Source organism: Apus apus, chromosome 1 (genome assembly GCF_020740795.1).
Source record: "Apus apus isolate bApuApu2 chromosome 1, bApuApu2.pri.cur, whole genome shotgun sequence".
NCBI classification, from domain to species: domain Eukaryota; kingdom Metazoa; phylum Chordata; class Aves; order Apodiformes; family Apodidae; genus Apus; species Apus apus.
The window spans coordinates 8,677,495-8,701,465 of record NC_067282.1 but is presented as its reverse complement, the minus strand read 5'-3'; the positions used below and the strand labels follow the sequence as shown (position 1 = coordinate 8,701,465).

Genomic DNA, 23,971 nt, shown 5'->3' with positions numbered 1-23,971 from the left:
AAACAGTTTCATATACGCTACTGTGATTAGCAGTGCTCACCAAAATATGTTCTACCCTTATTTAAAAGCAGGGCTAACAAACCGGACATCGTCAGAAGTGACTTCACAAAGATGAATTCTGCAGTCTTTGCTGGAGTGAAAGCCACACAACCTGGGTTGGGATGAATCTGGACCTTGTGCTTCCCTTTATCTCGCCAGTTCATTTCATAGGGATGAAGAAGGCCATAAGTAAATCAAGAACATCTTACCTTAAGTTCCCGGAAATTATTACCACATATGTAACATACCCCTTTTGTAAGAGTCCAAAATACAGGGCTAATTTATCCTTTTCACATTCTCAAATAATTCTGTATCCCAAGTAAGATAAGGACTGTGTGTATTTCTGCTACAAAAGCTACTACTATGATATTTTTAGCCAGGACAGTTCACCCAAAAGTATCAGTCATGCTGCCTGGGCATGGGGAATAGAGCAGATGTTCCAAAGTTTCTCTTAGCTGTCTCGCAACTTAGCCTGAATTTCACACAGTAATTTAAACACTGTAGGTGTTTATCTCTTATGGAACATGTCTTTAAATGACCAGAACCACACAAGCTCCATTTTCCAAGCTTACATATACTGACCCTTTAAACATGCACATCTCTCTCCAGCGACCTGTAGAACAGCAAGTTTGCTTTCCTTTAAAGGGGTAATAAACTGTTCTGAGTGACCAGTAAATTGTTAAAAACTGTTCTAAACACTGTCTCTCCCACACATATGTAGTAAGCAAGTGTTAAAAATCCTACCAGTATTTTTCTCTCTGCCCTTTATATTTCACCCAAATTCTCAGAGTGCCGCCAATGTTTCTCCTCTCCAATTATCACTCTTGGTCAGAGATGCCCTGGTGGTTCCTACCTTCAACTGCTTCTTTTGGAGGTCCTCAACCACCTTCAGTGTTCCTCAGTTGCTTCAGCAGAAAATTCTGCACTCTTCCAGCCTGAAACTTGTTACAGGAAAATCAAGAGGAACTTTGCATCCTTCTATAAATCAAGCTACGGCCTAGGCACAAACAGCAGAGCTGTCCAGGCAATGAGGTAGAAACCTCTGCAAGAAGAGTGGGGTTATAAAACAGCATTGCAATCCCAAGATAAGGCTTTCTGCTTGGAGCTTAGAGAATTAATTCATATGGACTCTCCCTTTTTTTTTTTTTTTTTTTCCCCTTTTTTTTTTTTTGCAGTGCAGTGATAGGCAGAAGAAGAGATTAGGCAGCCAAAGTGTTTTTTAACTGCCACTTGGCCATTCGCCCTGCTATGATGTAGGACTCATTTAGGTTTCTTCCACCACGTTCTCAAAAGACAGAATCTGGTAGGTGTCCAATAGAAGCCAAAAGTACTTTTCTGGAACAATACAAGATGGATGATCATCTTCTAAATGAGATAGGCTTGCTAAAAGTAACTATTCCTTTCAGCAAATGGACTGAGCAGTATTTTCAATCCGTTACCCAGGCAGGCAGATATGATTACTCAACGAGAAAGAATCATCATGAGTAAACTCAGATAATGTTATCCATATTCAAGATATGCTGGCTGTTTGTGAAACTGCACATAATTCCTCCACACAGATGGGAACAACACAATACTAGACAACAGAAAAAGATGCACATCGATTTCTGCACCTTATCAGAGACACTTAACCCACAGCGACTCACAAATCTCTCTGAAATTAAAACTTGGTAGCCTGGTGAGATAGTGATACTTTATTCCACCGGGATTTACTACATAATGCAGTATTTGCTAAATAATTAAACTTAAACTGTAGCTGTCAAAACCAAAGAACAGACCACACTTTCTCAGCTTAGCTACAAGGATGCTCTGGGAAACGGTGTCAAATGCTTTACTGAAATCAAGATCAACCACATCTACTGCACTTCTATCATTTATCCACCTGCTTATGTCCTCATGAAAGGTTTAAGATGCATTAAAGCATCTTGAGAGACAAAGCATCAGGCACAGGTATTAGAAAAAGCATGCAGGTGTCCAGGGTCATGTGCTGTTCAATGCCATTCTCTGTCTCATATGACGATAACATAAGCAAAGTAGATTTTTCCTCTTGTCTGAATTTAGCCCTAGACCAACAGTGGCTGTAATTAGTGTTTACATCAGATGGTGCCCAACTGTGCCATAATGAAATATTTTGGAAACAGGTATCTACCATCACAGCGTGTGCTCTGTTTTCTGCAAGGAGCAGCTGATTTTCCACCAGATCTGCTCTCTCTTTTTTCCTCTTATGACTGAGTGTATTTGTTTCATTGCAATTCAAACAAGATCTATTTTGATCCACAAAATAAGAAAAATATGCTTGGATCAATGTGCCATTCATGGTTTAAAAATATAGCAGACTAAATATTGTATCATGCATCAGCATGTCATACCTCAGCATCAAAATCTTGAGATGAGCTTTTAGAGAAGCCTGAATTGAAATTTCTCCCAAAATGTCCACCCTTTTTTTCTTGGAAAATTTTTCAAACATTCCTTCTAATTCTGAATCTGATTGAAATCCATGAAAAACACTGAAAAAAAACCAACAACAAGTGAACCAAAAATTTCAGGCTTGAATGAACTTGAGCAATCTTAGCTGTTACATCTTCTTCAAGGTCTGACTACTGCTACGTTGCACTAGGAAAGCCTGGAGAAAAACTGAGTTTCCAGACAAATGGTAATCCCCATGTGAATAAACCTCTGGCACTGTTACAGGCCCCATGCCAAGGGGCTCCAAGAAGCACTCCATGAAATCCCCATTGCCCAGATGTCAGGTTTTAACTAGTTGAAATCTACACCCATGAATAAGTGGATAGATTTGAAGTTATGTCCATTGAGCTGTGATCAAATATTTTTAGAATGTATGTGTGTGTTTTCAGCATGAGGGGTTCAGATGTAAATGTGAGAGATTCAAATTCTGTATGCCTCAGGAAGATAAGCTGCCTGAGAGATGAAATAGGGCTGATATTTGACATGGAGCTTTCAGTCCTGTAAGAAGATGGAGTAGAAGAAAAACTGGGGAGGTTTTGTGGAAAGCTGCAGCTGGCTCACATTCCACACATGTACACCCATTGAGAAAGATACTGATCATGAGTTTCTGCCACAGCATATTCTGTTGGGACACATCTCTTATAGTACAAGTGCCAATTTTTTCTTCATTTATATGCAGCTTGAACAATTTCTTTGACACATTTTGAATGGTGATAAAAGAACACCACACTTCATTTCCAAAATAGTTTGTAAAAACTTTTTACTTACCAGACTTTGTCAAGGCATGGGTTATAGGTTCATACTGACAATTTTCACAGCCAAAGTGCTGAGATACTCTTGGTGGTCTGATTGGTCATGCACTACACTAAGACTAACACTCCATCAGGTCAACTGCCTGCCAAAACAAGGGAAAACTTAACTTTCCCAATCCACATAACAGTCACAGAATAAAAAACAAAAACAAAAACAAAAAACATAGGTTCTGCAGTTTCTGGTTTATGCATAGAAGTATGAAATTGAATATAGAAGAGGTTGTAACCTCATGGTATTGAGCTCAAGACTGGACTGTCTTTCACATGGAGTCATATCAGCAGCCTGTCAGTTATGTCAGCATGGATTACTTACCTGCTAGAGCCTGGTGGAGCCATTCTGTCTTGTATAAAATAAACACTGATTGGAAAAAGCAGAGAGTTATTTTCTGGCCTGGTGAAAAACAAAAACCAGACCAAGCAACAAACAAACAAGCGAACAAACAAAAAAACAGAATTATTTTAATGTCAGACAATGGCAGAGGAGAGATTCCAGCCTGGGTCTCTTGTACCCCACAAATACCCCATCCATGAGGTTTTTATATTAGCTTTACACTAGAAGGCCTTTACAAGTCTGGTTTTATTTCACTGGCAAAAAAATAAAAGGGGACATTTTTTTAAATCCTAGAGTTTTATGAAATAGGCAAATAATTTATTGGCTTCTTAGTTTTTTAAACAAACTCTTGTATGTATAGAGAAATAACCAGGAGATTATAGAAGACTGTCACTCAGGAGAACGAATGCTTAAGAAGTTACATTACAGAAATTACTGTCACCATCCTTGAACTGTAGCAGTGAACCAGACTTTAGCCACTGCTCATCTCCCTGCAGTAAATCCCTATGGAAGCTGATAAGTGAAAATGCTGCACAAAACAGGGCCAGGGATTACTCTAAGGCAAAAGATCTCACTGAGAAATCATCATGTACCAAAAAAAAAATTAATTTCTAGAGGTGCTGTTTAAGGGGAACATCAACTACAAGCTGCACAAAAGTGTTCAGATGCCTTGATACTGTGAAGTGAGGGGTAACCTTCTTACATGATGCAATGTTATTAGAGCAGGCAAAACTTGACATCAAGTGAAGGTTTGGTGCACTGGGTGTTGTCCTTTTTTTTAAAAAAAAAAAAAAAATGTAGCCATAGTGATGCAGCAAGATATTATTTGTTTGCTTAGTAGCCTTGTTAGAAAAGAATTTTGATGCATACAGGAAAAACATGTTTGACTCCTCCGAGGAAGTAATTATCTTTTTGACTGATGAATCTGCATTTATTAATGAATCAGTTCTGAAGTGGATCATTTGGAGTTATTTTAATCTAATATGCTACAAAGAAAATAGGTTGAGAGATTACTGAATTATTTGAGTCTTTCATTTTTGCCTAAACATTTTAATCTTGGTGTCTTTTTGGACAACCATGATGCTGTGATTAACTTCAATGTTGTGAAAAGACTGAGGAATACTTCTTGAAACATGGTAAAAGGTATTAGGTCTGAAAGATTTTGATAAATTGCTGCTAAAACATTTAATCTTATAGTGACTTTATATTCTTGAATCCCCTGTTACAGTGATTTTTAATTTGTGTACAGGGCTAGTGTTGTTGTTCTGAATTTCCCCCTCCACTTAAATTTAAGTAAAAAACTGTTTTATTTATTGACTGATTGATATAAATTATTTGGTTGTGTTACCATGTGTATTCAAGCCTAATTTATGGAATTATTTTTATTATTAAGACAGTGTCCCCATCAGTTTGAAGAAAATATCATAGTTGACCCATGCAAATTGAATCAGGTGGTAAACAGTTTCCTGCCTACTGTTGCATAAATATGCTTTAGATTGCAAAATGCAGTCCTGCTAAGTGTACTACAAATAATGAAGAAACAGTGAAGATGGGACCCAGGAGTTTGATTTTTTTTTTTTTTACAGGAAGAAAGAGCTGAGGAGTTTTCCATTTTTTAACAGCAGTCCCTACTCCTTTTACCTTTTTTTTTTTTCATCTTCAAGACTGTTTCACAAAATTCTGGTGACAAATAGTTGTTACTATGTATGTTACCAATATTGTCTTTATCAGTCACACTGAAGAGCACTGAGACAAGCCATGCAGAAGGACTCATGTCCATGAGCATGCATGATGTAAATCTTGTTACAAACTACCACCTAACCATCTAGACAGGTTTGTCTACCAAAGGAACTTCTGGTTCTTTCCAGAGGAAACTTTGATATCAACTGGTATTGTAATTAATTTGACTGAAAGAAATCTAGGAGATCCGCCCTCCTTCCAAGGTCCAAACAAGACATGAACCAGCCTGCCACTATAGACATACCTGCATCAATTATAAAGAATGGTATTTGTACTGGTGAAGGTGGTGTGGACTGGCAGAAGGGCTGGAATTTCAGCTGACTTAAGACTGCATTTTGTTATAGATGTTTTTTTAATAACTGACTGAAAATCAAGGCAGATGCCTGCTAAAATATATAAACACAAAACTCTTTTAATTTGCTGTAGTTTTAATTATAGCATTATATATTGCAATGGTTATCCAGTTTGCTGCCAGATGATAATTTATAATTATACATTGCAAAAAAACCCAGAAAATATTAATTTATTTTACAGTCCACTATCCAATAATGAGACAGCAGGAAAAGAGAGGTTAAAAATCTAATAAAGAAGCACTAAAGATGTAAAATATTAGAAACCAAAATAGAGCTGGTGTATTAAATATACATTATAGTGTAACAGATCCAAGTAATGAACAACAAAAAGCATTCAAAAGAGAAACTTCTTTCTTATAAGTCAGCAAAATTGAAAAATGTCATGTTAAACTCAAAGTCAAGGTTAGATACTGCAGAGCAGGCCCCCATCCATCCATTTCACTAACCTAGAGAAGTTTCTAGCATTTAAAATGCTTCAGAGCAAAGAAGATGCAACTTCCCTTATCAACACATGGAAGGAAATAATGAACAAAATGATAAGACCTTCCTATGGCACCTCTAGTTATATATACCTGAGGAAGAGAGGTCAGAAGGTCAGCATAGTGAATAGAATGGGTAGAACAAGAATTCTTACTAAAATAAGACTGTACTGTACAAAAATCCTGTACACTTATTTCTTCAACATTTCAGAAATACCCTTTCTGGAATAATGTAAATAAACTTAGTTACTTTGCTATAGATTTAATCTTTCCTTGAGCCAGTATAATGCTTTGTATATTATTCCATCAAAAATGTAATTTCATTTCACCAGCTGCAATTACATCATTGCTTAATAAGAATAACCTGGAAAAAAAAAAAAGAAAAAAAAAAGCAAAGAAAAAAAAAAGCTGCATTTAAAAATAAAAATATTGAGTTTGAATTTAAAGTAATTTTGTTTGCTGAAATTGTCCTATTAGGCAAAGAATGTTTATTTGGTGATTTTTTTTTTTTTTTTAAAGGAATGAAAAGTCATGGTTAATAGCATATAATTTATTTTAGCCATTATATAAATGGGAAAATGTCATGTAGGAAGCTGAGAACCTTTTAAAAGTATTCAGTGCAATGTCTTTTAATGTCAAGATAGCATGACTGATCTCACAGAATAGGTTTTTAAGAACATAGTATATTTGTAGTAAAAAACAGCCCCTACAGTGACAATGTTTTTCCTATTTCATTCTTTACTATGTATTCAAAAACATATTGTTCATATATTTCATAAAGCCTTAGTCTAAAGGCCAGTCTTAACTCTGCTACTATGAAATGCAAGTTCTTCATTATTTCTTAATGTCAAGACCGTGTAAATATACTACTTCTATGTAAGATCTGACACTTGAAACCTATAACTGGGTCTGGAAATGTGGATGGCTCCATGACATGCACCAATCTGCCTAAGTTCCAGGCATAAAAACATTGAAAAGTCACTGTAAAAACGATGGGAAGCAAAAACAGTGGTTCCTCAGCACTCTGTGAAGCTTTCTGAATTCCCTGTCCTCCATTACTTTTATATTTCAGGGCTTCAATAAACTTGCTTCAGGTTTATTCCAAAATAGCCAAAATGAGAGGTTGAGGTTGAAATAATACCTATTGTCTGCTTTGGTTATTGTTAATCTGTGGGGAAAAGCTTGATTCAGAAATAGCTTCAGACATCTAATACCATTTTAAGTGTTTCAGACCAAAAACTGGAACATCTCTACTCTTAAGTGTTTCTGTAGAGACATCACTTTCCCCACACTTGCAAGGTACAGTTTCAGCAGGACATTACTTCTGTGTTGATTAGAGCTACTCTGTTCCTCTGGGGTTTACAGTGCCAGGCACAGTCCCTGTTCAGTAACCAACAACATTTATGCAGGGCAGTATAAGATTGCATTTGAAATATGAATTGGTGACAACTCCATCTCCAACACAGCAAATATCTTTTCTTTGCATTGCATAAAAAACCAAAACAAAACAAAACACAAAGATAGCCTGAGGTATCTTTTATTAGCTACAATTTTTACTGAAAAATGAGAGAAGAAAAACATCTTATCTGTAAAAGTAAAAGCCAGTTTCTGATCACTGGGAATTATATATTTGTTTATTTATTTATTTATTCAGAGGGCAAATTATTTGAAACAACTACTTGTCACTGTTGCAGGCACTTGCCTTTTGGGTAGTCTTTCTCTGCCAACATAATGTGGGTATTTGAACAGAATGAGTGTATTACTTCCCACATTGTACCCATAGACTGCTTTTCCAGGATTTTACTCTCTTTAACCAAACTCTACAGAAATGTAGGCTATGACACATCTTCAAAGTCTGATCTCCCATGTCCTTCAGATACGGGATTGGAGTGGACTGTTGGTCAGGGCATCCAAGACCCTCTGCATGGAAGCCAGGAGAGAGTAAATGCAGGAGGGACCATGAGAACACCTGGAGTCTCACACTTAATATGAAGACAGGACAACCAGGCTACCCGCACCTGGTTCTAAAGTGTAGGCATAGTATAATAAAGACCATATTTACAGACTATCAGTTCTTGTCAGTACAGGGGCCCACATTTTCTTTGAAATAAAAGGGAAAAAAAAGGGGATCTACACATTAAAATTGGTTTCTATTGCACTTTAGTGAATGACTATTGGTCTCATTCAGGATGATGGTTCCATATCCCCCTTTATTTACCATGGCAGCCATGAATTTTGGTCTACAAGAGTTTTGTTGGGAAGTGAAGAAGGCAAAGAAAGGTCTAGGAGTCCCTCAAACTCGAGTTTCTTTCTCTCTGCTGATCCTCACTGGAGAATGCAGAACACTGCTGTGTAAGATAGAGTGATGTGACAAAGTATTTGGCAAATGGACAAGCACAACAGTGACTGAATTACTGGGAATTACTTCCCAAATTTCCTGTCACTGATCATCACTTACAGAACATACTAGTATGTATTGTTAAGCATTTTTCTTCAGACAACTTGCTCCTGTGTTAGTTAAATAAAAAAAATAAAATTACACAGCCCACAATGCCACACTCAAAGACCCCAAGGAAACACTAAAAATTAGCCAAAAAAAAAGTCATTTCCTCAACAGAATTTAGTGGCTCCCTTTCTGCACAGAAACAAAGTCTTCTCTCTCTTTTCTAACCAATACATAGACCTGGAATTTAGAATGAGACATCTTTTCTTGGAAATGCTGCTCATGCTGCAGTGTTTCATGCCTCTTCCATACACTTGCTGAAATAGCAAATTAATTTTCACATTAGCATTCTTTATGACAACTGCAAAGAAATGTTTCAGGGTGTGTTTTCTTTCTCCTCAGATTAAATATTTTAAGGCAATCTTTTGTTTTAAAAACCAGGAAAGGGGCATTTCTCTGTTGCTTAACATTCTGAGGCAAAATCATGGCTGTTGTCTGCTCTGAAAGCTGAAACCCTTTGTTACACAGAACCCTTGGTGTGCCTTTCCAGAATGGTGAACAGAAATAACTTTGCAGCTTCCAAGCACTCTTTAGATGCACTTTCCACGTGAGGAGGGTTGATCAGTTGGGCCACTGTGTGCATCATTACACAGATGTTTAGCACTGAGTGAATGGAGTAGTTACTATGTCCAAGGTTTGAGGCATTCTGTGACAACATACTACTTCTGATGGTGTGAGTTACTCTTTAGTAGATTCATACTTGAGAGGTTCATAGTATTCTCTGCTGACTTCCATGGCAGTGCAATTTATGCTAATGACTGGGCAATGGGCATTTTGGGGAGGTTCTTTATCTGGGTCACATGCATCCTAACTGGGTGCTCTTCAAGACAGTGTTACCAAGAACATGTACCTCTTGTTTCCTTCTGTTGGCTACTTTTTAGCATTCAGCTTATTCCAAGCATTTAGAGTTTCCAAATTCTTTCTCTAAGTCACTTTTTTCTCCTTGTCTTGTTGGACACAGAGAACCTCTTCCTAAGCTCTACTTTCTTTGATGTCTAACACCTTCATCCCAAATTTATTTCCTTTTCTTCCTTTCCAAGTCTCTACATATTGTTTTCTCTGCTTTTTTTTCTCTAGCTGCCCAAATTGAATCTGTATGATCCAGTTTGACTTATTCTGCATTTTTCAGTGAATTTGTCTACTCTCTAAGCCCCTCCACCTTTTCCTCTGCTCTAGGAATCAACCTCATTCAATACATGTGTGTCCTGCATGAGCTTCATCCCTATCCGGGAGCACTGCATATACCACACTCTGGATTGTCCTAAAAACCTTGGTAGCCAGACTGCAAAGCTCTTGCTGGTCTTCCTTTCAGTAAGGTTCTAATTTGTAAATAAAAAGACTTCCTTGCACTGAGCACCACTTATTTTACTGTTTGTGGTTCACTCTCAGATTCACTAAACTTCTTCCTCAGCTATTTATGCGATATGCACTGCCTCTGGAGAACTACTACAACTGCATCCAAAGTTTAGCCTCACTTTGTGTGTACTCAGGTTATTTCTCTTTCACAGGTTTGTTTTCTTCAAGGTACCTTTTGCTATCTAGACCAAGTTAATGGACAAGCCATAAAGAAGTAATTTATTCTGTAATGTTAGCAGTGTTAAAATTTATCAGCTTCTCCACAGAAGCCTCTTAAATACCCATAATGCAGCTCATAACATGTGGGAATGGGATATCACAGTGTCTTTGAGAAGACATCTGTAAACAGGTTTCCCAAATTTTATTAAAGCTTTTAAATAGGTATATTAACACCTAGCATGAGAATTTGTACAATTAGGGTGAATTTCACTGCTGGGAAGAAAGCCAACATAAGACCTCTTCAATGCTCACATCCCAGTCAAGTGCTCAGAGAGTAAACAATGACCAGGTCTTATCCTGGCAACTCATCCAGGGATTAATTACATCCTCAAGTATTAAGCTGTTTCTCCATGTGAATTTTTCATCCAAGTGCAAGGTAGGTTATTTAAAACATTTCTAGCACTACACTGGGCTCTAGGATTGGAGTTGATTTCACTTGACTTTATGTCTGCATCTCAGCAAGTCATCCGGCCTCCTTTCATTGCTAATGGAGAGAGGAAGACCCATTCACAACACGAACTGTGAGCCCACTCCAATTTTATCCAAGCAATCAGCTACACTGGTGCTTGCAGAGGAACAAGTCAAGTGTTACAGGGTGGAAGATCAGAGAAAACGATGAAGTTAGGACTGAGAAAATGGCCACTCGTTTCTCACTGATCCTTTGTTGAAATAATGTTTCCCTTTAACTGTTTAGCCAAGCATTTTGGTCTAACTCCAAAAAATATCAAAGACAAGATGTTAACATGGTATTAATTCTGTAGAAGGTTTAGCTTCTCATACATACATATATATATATATATGTACAAAATAAAATGCACCTTTCCTGCATAGCCCTGTTTGCTTTAGCACAGGTCTGGGGTTTTATGCAGTTATTCCACCCCTTCCATGGCTGCTTTCACTATGTCCCACCACTGCCATGAGAGCATCCATGTGCATGGCCCTTTGCACAGCAGCTGTCACAGAAAGCTGAGCACACAATCACTTCTTTCTGTTTGCTCCTGTTGTTGTCGTGATTTATTAGGTACAAAGGCAGGAGACTGGCCCCGCACAAGTCGGAAATAGAGTGTTTCACCCCAAAAGGGAGTATGGGGAATGGTGGGAGAGCTACAATGACCAGGTAAGCAAACAGCAAGTGGCCTTAGGGCAGTGTGATATGTCTGTGACCAAGAGGAGCAGCCCTGGACAATACCAGGCTAGATCCTCTGTCTGTAATTCCTGTGCATCCCATATAGTATGTTTAGAAAAGAAAAAGAAAAAAGAAAACACGTGGCCACTGCTGATTTCTATGTTCCATCTGACCGTCAAAAAACCCCTGCACATGTTCATTAGAGTGATCCAAACCATGTGTCCTGTGTGATGTTGTCATAAGATGGTGCTTTAGGGAGGAGAGATCTTAACCCTGACTCATTAAGCCAATAGAGCAGATGAAGAGAGACAGCATTAAAACTTGGAGTAAGCAGCTTCAAGACTCCTCTGGAATGGTGGTCCCATTGCATCTTAGGAGTTACATTAGGTCTAATCAAAAGAGTTTTTAAAAAGATAATCTAAAAACTGATTGATGAAAACATTTTCAGTATGAAAATGTCGGTTCTTCTCAATCAAAGTATCTTGTAGGAAAGTGCTGAGTTTTACAGTTGTTTTACAGAAACGTTTCAAAGCCATTTTAAACAAAGTTCAGAGCATATTTTTCATAACTTTTTCCATTTAATTTAAATTATATATTTATTTTCAATTTTGTTTTGGTCATTATATATTTCATGACATTCCACACCAATATTACAATTTTAATCAATGTCAAATACTGCAATTTTTCAGTGTTACTGGAACAAACTGTTTCAATATGGCCATTTTGATGGGTTTGTATCCATTTAATTCTCTGAAATATTTGGAGATTTCAGCTATTCCTTTCATTTTGAGCCCAATCAGATTTCCAAATGTTCAGCTCTCCCATAGGACATAAAATCCATTTCTCCACACATCTCCATTAATAAATCAATAAGCTGCATATGTCACAGATGGTTATAAATCTTTCATGAAATAATATTCTAAATAAGCATTATATTATTTTGCTACATTCTACTATGAGGTTGAAGCATTTTGTTTATCATTTATTAAAAGATCTACTAATTTCTTACCCCTGTAAGGTATTTATAAACATAACCTCAGAGCACAGTATGACCAAATTGTGCTTTTTCCAAGTGTTAAATCAAAGGTGAATTTTATAATTGCAGGAGGGTGTTTTGTGAAACACTTGCACAGTGTTATGTTCCCCTTAGATACAATATTCAGTCAATTATGTAAGGCTGCCAACTAACATAGCCACATAACACACACCTGGGGGACTCTTCCTGTTTAAGTAACACCAGGAACGTTCATTGCTGAGCATTGTACAAAGTGTATGCACACCAGTTAGTGTTTGTCAGCTGGGATTCTGTTTCTTGTCAGTGTATTGTCTGGATTTTTTATTTTTTTTTTTCTGACCTTGCATTGTCTTCAGCAATATTTATTCTTAATTTAAAAGCTATCAGGAGTCACTACATTAAAAAAAAATTAAGAGAAATACATGTAAATGTCAAACAACTGCATTTTGTTGTACAGTTTTCAGCTCTGTTTTGCCTGGCCATATACATACACTTGAAAAACTTCTGTTTTTATATTTTATATCTTCACAGTGAAGAATCTGTTTGCATTCCAGACTGTAATCGATCTGAGTCAAGTAGAGAGGAGAAAAAGGTTCCTGTTAAAGAGGATGCCCTAACAGTCAAAAAGACTGGAAACTGTGTCAGTCTCACAGTTCCACAGCAAGACTGTCAGCTGCAAGACCTACTCAAACAGTTAAGAAAACCTGCTGCTTAACAGAGAGTGCAATTGCTTTTGATGGCTGTGTTTTGTTGTCTTCAGCCACAGTGTCCTGGCCAGTGGTCCTTGTCAAATTTCATGAGCTGAGTAGAGTTGCCACTAAATAGCCTGGGAACCTCCCAGAGAGAATGCAGATGTTGCAGAAAGGAAAGTAGGTGCTTATTTTCACAGATCCCTTGTGCATTATTACTTTTGTGTTCCAACCCTTGTGTGGATATTTTTCACATCAGGGTATATCTCTGTATATTAGTCTTACAAATGGCTTAGCATTTTTCAAGATGAAAAGTGACATAACAATAACAGTAATGTTTCTGATTAGAGAAGTTACTACAACCTTCATAACTTGTGAGAATCATTCATATATATCTGATAAAATCAACTATGAAATTAGATGCTTTACAAGGATTCCACACAGCAGGCATAAAAAAATTTCCTTTTTCTTTTCTTTTCTTTTCTTTTCTTTTCTTTTCTTTTCTTTTCTTTTCTTTTCTTTTCTTTTCTTTTCTTTTCTTTTCTTTTCTTTTCTTTTCTTTTCTTTTCTTTTCTTTTCTTTTCTTTTCTTTTCTTTCCTTTCTTTTCTTTTCTTTTCTTTTCTTTTCTTTTCTTTTCTTTTCTTTTCTTTTCTTTTCTTTTCTTTTCTTTTCTTTTCTTTTCTTTTCTTTTCTTTTCTTTTCTTTTGCTTTGCTTTCTTTGCTTTGCTTTGCTTCGCTTTGCTTTGCTTTCTTTTCTTTCTTTTCTTTTCTTTGCTTTGCTTTGCTTTGCTTTGCTTTGCTTCGCTTCGCTTCGCTTCGCTTCGCTTTGCTTCTCTTCTCTTCACTTTTCTTTTAGCTTTTCTTTCTTAGTTTCATTTTCATTCTTTTAGTAAATTATTAATGAAAAAAAATGAAAAAAATACTAAGCAATGTAGAAAGCATCTTAAACCTTGGTGAATCAGGAAGCGGAACCCGCAGTTCAAGAGGTGGCGCTGTCTTCTCTCCACATTCTGGAGCAGATGATCCAGTGTAGGGGAGACGTGCTCGGAGAGACTTGAGGTGACATTTTTCAGATGAGAAACAAAACCCGGCACTAGCTGCCTTAATTACCAATTGCAGTGAGTTCACAGTAACAGAGGAAAGAAGTTACATCTGGCATCAAAATAAGTTTTGCATTTTGAGTCATGATCATAGGTGTCCTGGAAATGTTTCATTCAGACACCAGACACTTCATTTCCAGTTCTAGCCAGAGCTGCTGCTGAGACAGCTGCCAGCACTAGTGCCGTTGGTGCTTGTGCTGAGGTTGTTGGCAAAGTTTCTGTCTATCAGCTCTCTGTCATTTCTTTCATCCTTGCACATTCATATAAACAACAGCTCTGATTACAGATTACAGTTCGTACAGTAACATCAATAAATGTCCTTGCAGTTGTTAACAGAAAACAACTCTTTTTTGCTAGCCAAATAATTGCAAAATATGTTGTTTACTTCTAGAACTCGGGACAGGAAAAAATGAATTTTTGTCCTGTATCATTCTTGTGTTTTTCTTTGTTGTTTATCTCCTTAGAACAAGCAACACTGGAATAATTTCAGTTAAATTACTTGAGTGAGGTATCATTAGCAGCCTATTTCACAGTATCACAGTGTCATTCTGGTTGGAAAAGACCTTCAAGATCCTCGAGTCCAACCACTACCCTAACTCTGCAGCATCCACCACTAAACCCTGTCCCCTGGCACCACATCTGTAGTCTTAGATGTCTTCAGGGATGGTGGCTCAACTGCCTCCTCAGACAGCCTGGATCACCCACTCCAACTCCTATCCCAGAACAGGGAAAGCCCAGAGTTCACATCATGTCCCTGAAGGCATTGTCCAAAGGTTTATTGAATATTGTCAGGTTCTGTGTCATTACTTCTTCCCTGGGGAGCCTATTCCAGTGCTCCACCACCCTCTGGGTGAAGAATCTCTTCCTCAAGTCCAAGCTAAACTTCCCTCTGCACAACTTCCTACCATTCCCTCAGTTTCCATCATTGGTCACCAGAGAGAAGAGGTCAATGCCTACTCCTTCTCCTTCCCTATTTTTGTGTGGCAGAATTGATTTTCACCCAGGGAAACAAATTCCACAGGCATGCAGAGGTTTCCTTAAAAGCTGTTTAAAATGAGAGAAATAGCAACAACGTAAACAATTACAGTGGTAGAACTGACCTAGTTTAGACACTTCAAGGTGCTACATTCCATTTTAGCCAGTCCTCCAGGTTGTCCTACAGTCACAGGAGAAACTATGACTTCTTCATATAAATGTACTAGAGTTTGCCACTTCAATGATTTCTTTCATTTCAGTGTTTTTATCATGTTGCAAGGCACTTGTATTCTCACGAGGATGAACAACTTGGGTCATTAGAACCAAAACATATATTGATCTGAGATTGGCTCAAGCAACGATGCTAGAGAAACAAACTACACATGAGCCCATGCTTGAATGCATCACAGGCACATGCACAGATCACCCCCTAAGAAGAGTAATTTTGTAATTAAATCTACAGAGAGCATACAAATCCTCTTCAGGCACAGTAATTATATCGTTAAGGCTTTAATAAGGTTTCAGCAGAAGACTCTTAAATACAACAGCTTCTTACTATTTATTTTTAATAATGAGTTCTCCTTGGCAGAAAGAGGTATGGACTGAGTTGAACACAGAAGTTTATCTTGTTTAACATTGCCAGCTGCTTCTGTGGGTAAGACAGAGGGACTTCTCCCTTAAAGACAGAAGAAGACTGTCCTTAAGAAACAGGCCTGGTCTGCAGTGTTGGAGGAATAACTGAACTACGTCAGCTTCTTAAAAAACAAGATATTGCTTTAAGTTTGAATGCAACACTCTACATTGAAAATTCTAAGCATAACTTTGCCACCAAATTTAGCTCAAAAAAATACTGACCAGTGTTCGGAAATATGACCTTTCATAATGGACTTGCAAATTAAATAAGTATAAATTATTTCTTATAATATTTATATGAGGACAGGTTGCCAACAGACCAGACAGGTCTCCATCATGTTATTGTTCAGTATCTGTTTTCATTTGGAACTGGGAAATAAAGATTAATACAAAAATGTAAGGGAATTTTTGTTCTCAATTACAAAAAAATGTCAATATCTGATTACAGATTTTTTTTTAAACAACAACAACAACAAAAAAAACCAAGCAACAAAACAAAACAAAAAACAAACAAACAAACAAAAAACAACAAAAAAAACCAAACAAACAAAAAAAACCAAAACAACCAAATATGTGTAGGGGAAGGGAACATTTTTCTTCACACCTAAGTGGATAAAACCAATTAATATCCCATGTGAATACAGAACAAAGCCTTAAAGACAAAACTTAAGCACCTCTAAAAACATTAAGTAATGGAAGAAAATTAGAAACAATACTAATCACTATTTCGTCAGCAAGTGAACAGCTGTAGGGGAAATATTTGAAGTATCAGACTTCAAAAGCTTTCTGGTTTATTCCACTTTCATTTCTTCTACTTATTGCATCATGGTAGGTCTAGCAGGTTGGGAAAGAGATCAGCTATCAAACTGAAAACAGCTTTTAGGAAAGAGACTAGAGAAACAATTAATATGACTAGTTCTGAGGAAATCCCTCTCACAAATAAAACTGAATATAATTAACCTATAATGACAGAAAACAATAAAAAATTGTGCCATGCAAAAATTTTTTGCTTATGAAAAAAAAAAAAAAGTATTTTGCTAACATTTTAGATTGGAAATTTTGTCACTAATGGATTGGACTTTATTTTTCTGGATATGACTTGTACTTTGCTGTACTCAGGAATGTGACAACAGAAGAACAGAGTGGGGGAGAAAAATGTGTATTCACCAAACTTTTCAGTGGAATCACTTTGGGAGCTCAAAATGTAATTCTGCTGCTCTCATGGGAAGGAGACAAAATCTGTTCACAAGAAAACACTAAAATTTCACTGACCTAATGTTTCATCATTAAAGGGTCATGCCAGAGCTGGGCACAATAAATATAAACAATTCCATTAGCAGACTGGAGTCCATTAGAGTCCATGGCTCTGATTTATCTTGTCTGCATTTCAGTGATTTCCAGTTAATTTGACAGACTCACAATATGCACTTAGAGCAGAATCATAAAGAACTGTCACTGGAAATTTACCCATAATCCAGCTTCACACCCACATATGAAAAGAAGTGCTGCTTTCACAGAGGTGGTAAATCATCATAGAATCATACAACTATTCAGGTTGGAAAAGACCCTTGGGATCACCGAGTCCAGCCATCACATAGCTCAGTCCAGTGGTGACTTTGCAGTCTGTAGGTGCAGCATGATAAAGTGGATGGTATATTTCTGAGATAACAATTCCAGTTATTGCTGGACAAACTACTAGGATTTTAACTAGGATTATAAGGTTCACTCCTTACTGATAGATTGCTGCATGCTTCATATTCAGTTTATATATCAAGGAATTTGCATTGAATAATAGTGAAATTCTTCAGGCTTTTGCACTACATTTACATCACACAGCTACTGGGTCACATTTTGAGCCCCAGGATCTTCATGAGAGCCACACATACATCTTGATTACTCTTGGTCATAGCACAAAGGCAGAGAATGAGTACACCAGCCAAGACTGACCCAAAACCAAACAGGGATTCAGAGTGGCTGGTGACAGCTACTCCATTGAAGATTTAACTGTCAGTTACCCTTGCCCAGGGCTGGAAACAACCTCAAATTCCTCCTTTTCCTTTCTTCAGACTCATCATCCTCATATCCTTCCTCAATAATTGTCTCCTGAATGGTGACCAGGGAGGGAGTGACATGTTCCCTTCACAACCTCTTGTATCTGACCTTTAGTCTGCTGAAAATGTCTGTGCACTATAGTGCTCATGACACTTAATGCCATAGGGTTTGAACATTTGTATTAAGCAAGTGCCTGAGTTCAGGGGGATGCTAGAATTTACCTCTTTCTTCAGGCAAATGTTTCTATTGGCATTAGCTAATCCTTCATGTAAATGGCATTTATTTTGCCTCTGTGACTGACAGGTCTCTCAGATCCCTCAGAGCTCTGAACTTCACAGGAGTTAAGAGACCTCACCAGATAGAACACCTAAAACTGGAATTGGGCCATCTCCTGCCACATCAAGGTTGAGTGTCAGGTTATCCAGCTTCCTGCTTCAGCTCAAACTCAGCTGGAGCTGGGACAAGGTCTCATGGCCATCATACCAGACCTAGAAACAATATCCCCCTCTTCCAAAGAACCCAAACTCTGCACCTGCTTCTGGAACTGAGCTCCCACTGAGCTCAGGACTCACCATGACCAAAGAGCCAGGGCTCTCTAAGCACCCACCAAGCACTTGTTCCATTGAGAGGAGCATGCAATCCTCAGAGGCAACAGATGTTAGCACCAGCTTCTGTTCAACTCAGAAGCACATCCACTGAGATGCAAACACTCAAAGTGATGAGTGCTACAGGCTAGATTTTGCTTTTTCTGCTTGCTGTGGTTGAGGCAGAGCAAAAGGAAGGAATTGTCTGAACAGCGAGTTACAATCCACCATCTGTTCTGCCTGGCATTTTGGAGTTGAGTACATAACACCTAACTTCAAAGATCCAGATAACAACCTGGTGATCACTGGAGGAAAAGGGTGAGCCCTCATATATTAATACAGATCATCTCCCAGTCTAGCCTCTCTTAAAATACCCACTGGTTTACACTGTGTTCATCTGCTGGATTCTGTCATGCTGTTTCTGAAGGGGAAACCTGTTGGCATATGTTGTGTTACATGATCCGTTGTAATTCCACGTAATGTGTTCGTGGACATGAACCCACGAGAAGGTTTCATTCACACTTAACACACATTTATTTATTTATTTATTTATTAGATGACTGGAAGAGCTATTAAACTTGCATGGCAAGCCTCCACATGAAGGCTGGCACAAATTCATCTGTGTGTAGTAAACTATGTGTCTTGCAAACTGTTATGCTGCAGGCTAACGTGTGAGTGTATTTATTTCAGGCTTAAAAAGCAAACAAATTTGTGATACTCTGTTAGGGTCTCTAATGTGGTTGTCTTTCCAAAAATCCTAAATGGATGTAGTAAATGTTTTGGAAACCCAAGTGAATTGTTTAAAGTTCTGTTGCATTTTTTATATATGTGTGTGGAGACTATGTTTTTCCTGTTGACATTATTTCAGAGTCATTGTGTGTTGCAGTTAAGAAATATTTCTAATGGTTTTTCTTAATCCCAAGGACTATAGGCTAATGGATGTATAAATACCAGCTCATCAGCCTAAGGAAGATGTAAAAGGGAAGAAGTGGTTTCATGCTATGTGTTTTTAAGTGCCACAGCTGGCTTTTCTTAGGTAGGAAGAGGAGAAAAGTACCTTTAATAAAGAGAAGGGTACGATGGGGGCTGAAGAGAAATTACCTTAAGAGGACTCATTTTGCAGGAGCTATGGAACAAATTTTTCGTTGCTGTCTCCAAACTCAGGTCACTATGAGGACTTGCTTGTATAGCTTATCTGTTATTGCTTTCCTGCTAGTAATATAGTTTTATTCTCTGAGCTGACCTGCAACTAAAAAAATACTTTCTGTGAGTTAGTGGTGGCTAGCGCACCAAGTATCAGAAGAGGTTGCTCAGCAGAAGCATCTCTCCACCCACAAGAGACATAGCCTCTTTCTGAATATTGCTCCAGTACTTCCAAGTACTGGGATATGAAGAGATTTTTTTCCTCAGTTTATGTTTCTCCATCTCCCAGTCTACTCTCCCTGACCCATACCAGCAATCTGTGGCCAGCACCCTACACCAAGCTGAATGCTCCCAGGCCAGCCTAAACACCAGACCTCTGCAACACAGTATGTCCAGGTCTCTCTACTATTCCCTTCAAGCATCTACTTCTTCCTCACTCCTCTGTGCATCCTCAGTTCCTTCCTGACACCAGTCCAACAGAAGCAAACCAAGAAACTGCTCCTTCTCCCGTGGTAGACTCTGCCAATGTCCAAAGGACAGCAACCAGCAGTGGCCATGAACTAGCACAGAGTAGGTCACAGCTGGCACAATGAGCTGGCACAGCTGAACTGAGCTGGCACATTCTACTTGTTTTCCTAGAACATGTAAGTATAAATAATAGATATATCACAATGGGTAGAAATAGATGTAGATACACATGATACAGATATAGATGAAATAACAGTCAACTTTATTAACATAAGCTCTAGGATACCACATACCCATGGCTTGGGTACAGTGAGTACGTTTTAAACTCTGATGCAATTTACCATCTTATCTCTTTTCTGTTTACAGCTCTAATGGGAAATCAGTTTCCTGGGCCCAGAACGAGAAAAGCACTAGAGGAGCACACCTTTGGCAGCGGTTGTCAGTCCACATCAACAAGAAAGAGAGTCCCAACCAAACTGCAGTGATCAAGCCATTTTCTAAAAGCACAGACAGTAGCCGACATAGTAGCAGCGCTACATTTCCCGAGGCCAGTGCCAAAACGCTTTACGACGTGTCAGAAGCAGAAGAGCAATATCCAGCTCAGTACCGGCCACAGACCCCCTCTCCTATCAGCACCTTGAGCCACAGAACTGCCTCCGTTAGCCGAACAGAAGACGATGCCCCCACCTTCCAGTCAGAGCCTCCTCAGCGAAGTAGCTCCTCTCAAGGCTCCCTCATGGAGCAGATCAGTAGCGTGGTTACTCGCTTCACGGCCAATATCAGTGAGCTGAACTCTATGATGCTTTCAACAGCCACTCCAGGGACAGTGGTGGCCAATCCTCTCTGCTCTTCATACCTGATTCCACGGGAAATTCAGCTCCCTACAACAATGACCACATTTGCAGAGATCCAACCACTGCCTTCTATTGAAGTCAATGGCGCTTCGCAGTCAGCTAGGAAACCTTCAAATGGCAGCGTTAAAGAAGGCACTTCAGAGACCCCATCAACTAAGCAAGACCTCGAGGAGTTGGTAGCTTTAACTCCTCCTTCTCCTTTCAGAGACTCCATCGATTCTGGGAGTGCATCTCCCAGCTCTCCAGTTTCCGAATCGGCTCTCTGTATCCCGTCCTCCCCGAAGTATGACACGCTCCTCATCAGAGATTATACTCAAAGTTCTTCTTCGCTGTGAATGTAGTTCAAGACAACATTGGATCTCAATGACTACAAGCAAGTAGTGAGAAGACAGCCAAGCCTTCAAGAGCTCCAGTGTTAACGAAGATAGAGTGAGAGGCATTGGGTCATCTTGTGGGAAACAAAGAGGAGGAAGAGGAATTACTTGATAAGTGGAAACATCAGATTAATGATGCTGTTTTAAAGACTCTTGGCAGATTATCGTGGCCTTAAAAAAACATGGGCTTTTCAGAAACACTGAATCTATTTTTGAGGGCTTATAAGGAGTCTGTTAAATCAGTTACATACCAAGTGCTTTGCTTTAGTATTAAAATGAACCGTGTATATACGTATACCGTTCAATATACGGGACGGGAGGGGAAATGAGATTGTAAACAACTGTACAATGGTCTGTTTGTTTACTCTGATTCCTTACCCAGAAGTGAACCTTGATCTTTTATCAAGAATAGAAGACCAAACATTGAATGTACATTTTCTAACAGACTCAAATCTGGGACCAACCTGTTGAGCATTCTTTTTTTTTTTCTTTTTTTTTTTTTTCCTTTTTCTATGAAGATCTCAAAAAGCAGTAATGTATATTCAATAACTACCAAACTTTTTGCTGAAGCATATTGTGTCCGTGATACGTTACACGTGGATAACACTAAGCTGAGGCTTTGCAGTGAGTGACTGCAATATGGAGGGCTTTACAAGTGACTTCTCAACCTACACATTTGTTTATGAAATTCTCTTCTATCAGTATCAAAAATTCAATTTGTTATCATTGGATTCACCTTCACAGCAACAAAACCCAAGGAAGATTTCCTGACTATTTCACCGTGTTGCCAACTAATAATGAAGTAGCAAAAAATATTTTCTGGAGTACTGTTTTGTAATACCCTTATCAGGGCATGTTGTTGAGGTGAATATTCTCTTTCTAGCAGCACTACCAAGCTATATTATAGCTGCACTCCTTAGTGAAATTAACACATTTTTATGGACATTCTTTTGTTAACATTACTAGTTAAAATACTTATTCAGGCTCCCATAATCTTTGCTTGTAAGGAACAAGTAAAGGCCCTTAATTTTCTCTATACTTTGAATGACAGAATTCTAGGAGACCAACCTGGATTATGATGAATGCTGTCAGTGGAAAGGTCATCATAGTAATTCACATATAGGCAAAAAAACCCCTGTGTCAAAATCTGCTTAGAAGTGATTTAGCTAATCTTTAATAAGCAAGAATTTTAACTTTATTTAGCTCCTGATGCCTTGCAGCTATGAAGACTGACAAAAAAAAAAAAAAAAAGGAAAAAAAGAAAAAAAAGGGAAAAAAAAAACAAAAAACAACTTTCAAAGCAATACAGAGTAAGGGTTAAAACAGAGAAGACCTAATGAGATATGAACCAATAGTTTTTTTCTTTGTTTCTTAGCAACTCACAGAAGAAGCAAGGGGATTCCTTGTATTTTTTTCCTATATCAAGGTAGTACAGTTTCGTGCACTTCATACTGTCACAGCACTTTTTAGATACAGACAGGGAAGAGTTTTAAAGTTTGAATAGAAGATAAATAATTTTTGATAGGTGTAGTTACAGAGAACTTATAAGTCAGGCCCTAAACGCACAAGGTATTGGCTCTCTCCTTCATGACATAGCTGTCCTCAGGTGCCAAACTTTTATGAGTATATTTTATTTTATTTAAGAATAGTATGAAATGGTGAGTGATGTACTTCAATTTGAAGTTGAGTTGATATAGCCTTATCCAGAAGGCTGCCTAATGGAAGGGAGCCTCGAAATATGGCTGCTGTGTTTCGTTTTCAAAACTGTTAGATGTTTTTTTCTTTGAAGATAACAAAGATTTTCTAATCAAAATTCATTCACCTTTTTCCCCCCATGTCCAAAATAATAAGTGTTTGATTAAACAAATAAACAAACAAAAAAAATAAAATGAAAGCACATATTGTGAGCACATTGACATACTTGAGCATAGAGCATGTTCTGTTTCTTTGGGAAGCTAATTTCACCATTATGTGCTGCACCCCAATTTGCTGCTCAACAACATTTACAAAAAAAGTAATAGATGACTGAATCCAGGCTAGCACCTCACAGAGATACTCTAATGACTCTGTACATCCTGCACAAGGCAGGATTTAATAGCAGTCTGTGGGCATGCTTATTTTGCTAGGTACAGCCGCTTACTAGCTATGTCTTTAGCATGAACCAGCAGGTCACAAAACAGCTCTACTCCAGAAAGCAGGTAGATACACCAAGTCTCTTGGTTCTTGTTGCTTATATGTAGCTCTTGCTGCCTCGCATGACTCATTAACTCAGACTCAGTTCTGTACAGCTGTACAATTTCCAGACCACAGCTTGGTTTTGCACTCCTGGTTCACAGTATTAGCATGTCTTATCATTCCCTAGCTGCTCATGTCCTTAGGAGAAAGCACCTTCTTGCACAGGTTACAATGCACATTTAAGGGAAGGACATATCCAATTAGTCTATGACACAAACATTCATTTTTAGGCAGCCTAGACCACTTAAATGTTGTTAATGGAAGACTTATATGATAATATATCTTTCCCATCAGTGCAATATTGTTTTGATATATAGAGAGCTTACTAAGATAGTTAATGTGAATTTCAAAAGTGTTCTATTACTATCTGTTCTCTTATACTTTAAGCTGTTGATCAGTGTCCTTATTAGAACATACTCCACCT

General features: G+C 38.1%; 1 protein-coding gene across 1 annotated transcript in view; it reads left to right on the top strand.

Annotated features, from left to right (window-relative positions):
• GRM5 (glutamate metabotropic receptor 5) overlaps nucleotides 1-21,794 on the top strand; it is a 240,455-nt gene extending 218,661 nt beyond the window's left edge. Inside the window, exon 9 of the mRNA XM_051621069.1 lies at nucleotides 20,451-21,794. Within this exon, the coding sequence (XP_051477029.1) occupies nucleotides 20,451-21,273 (823 nt within the window). The 3' untranslated portion in view covers nucleotides 21,274-21,794. The remainder of the gene's footprint in view (nucleotides 1-20,450) is intronic.
• The last annotated feature ends 2,177 nt before the right edge of the window (nucleotides 21,795-23,971 follow it).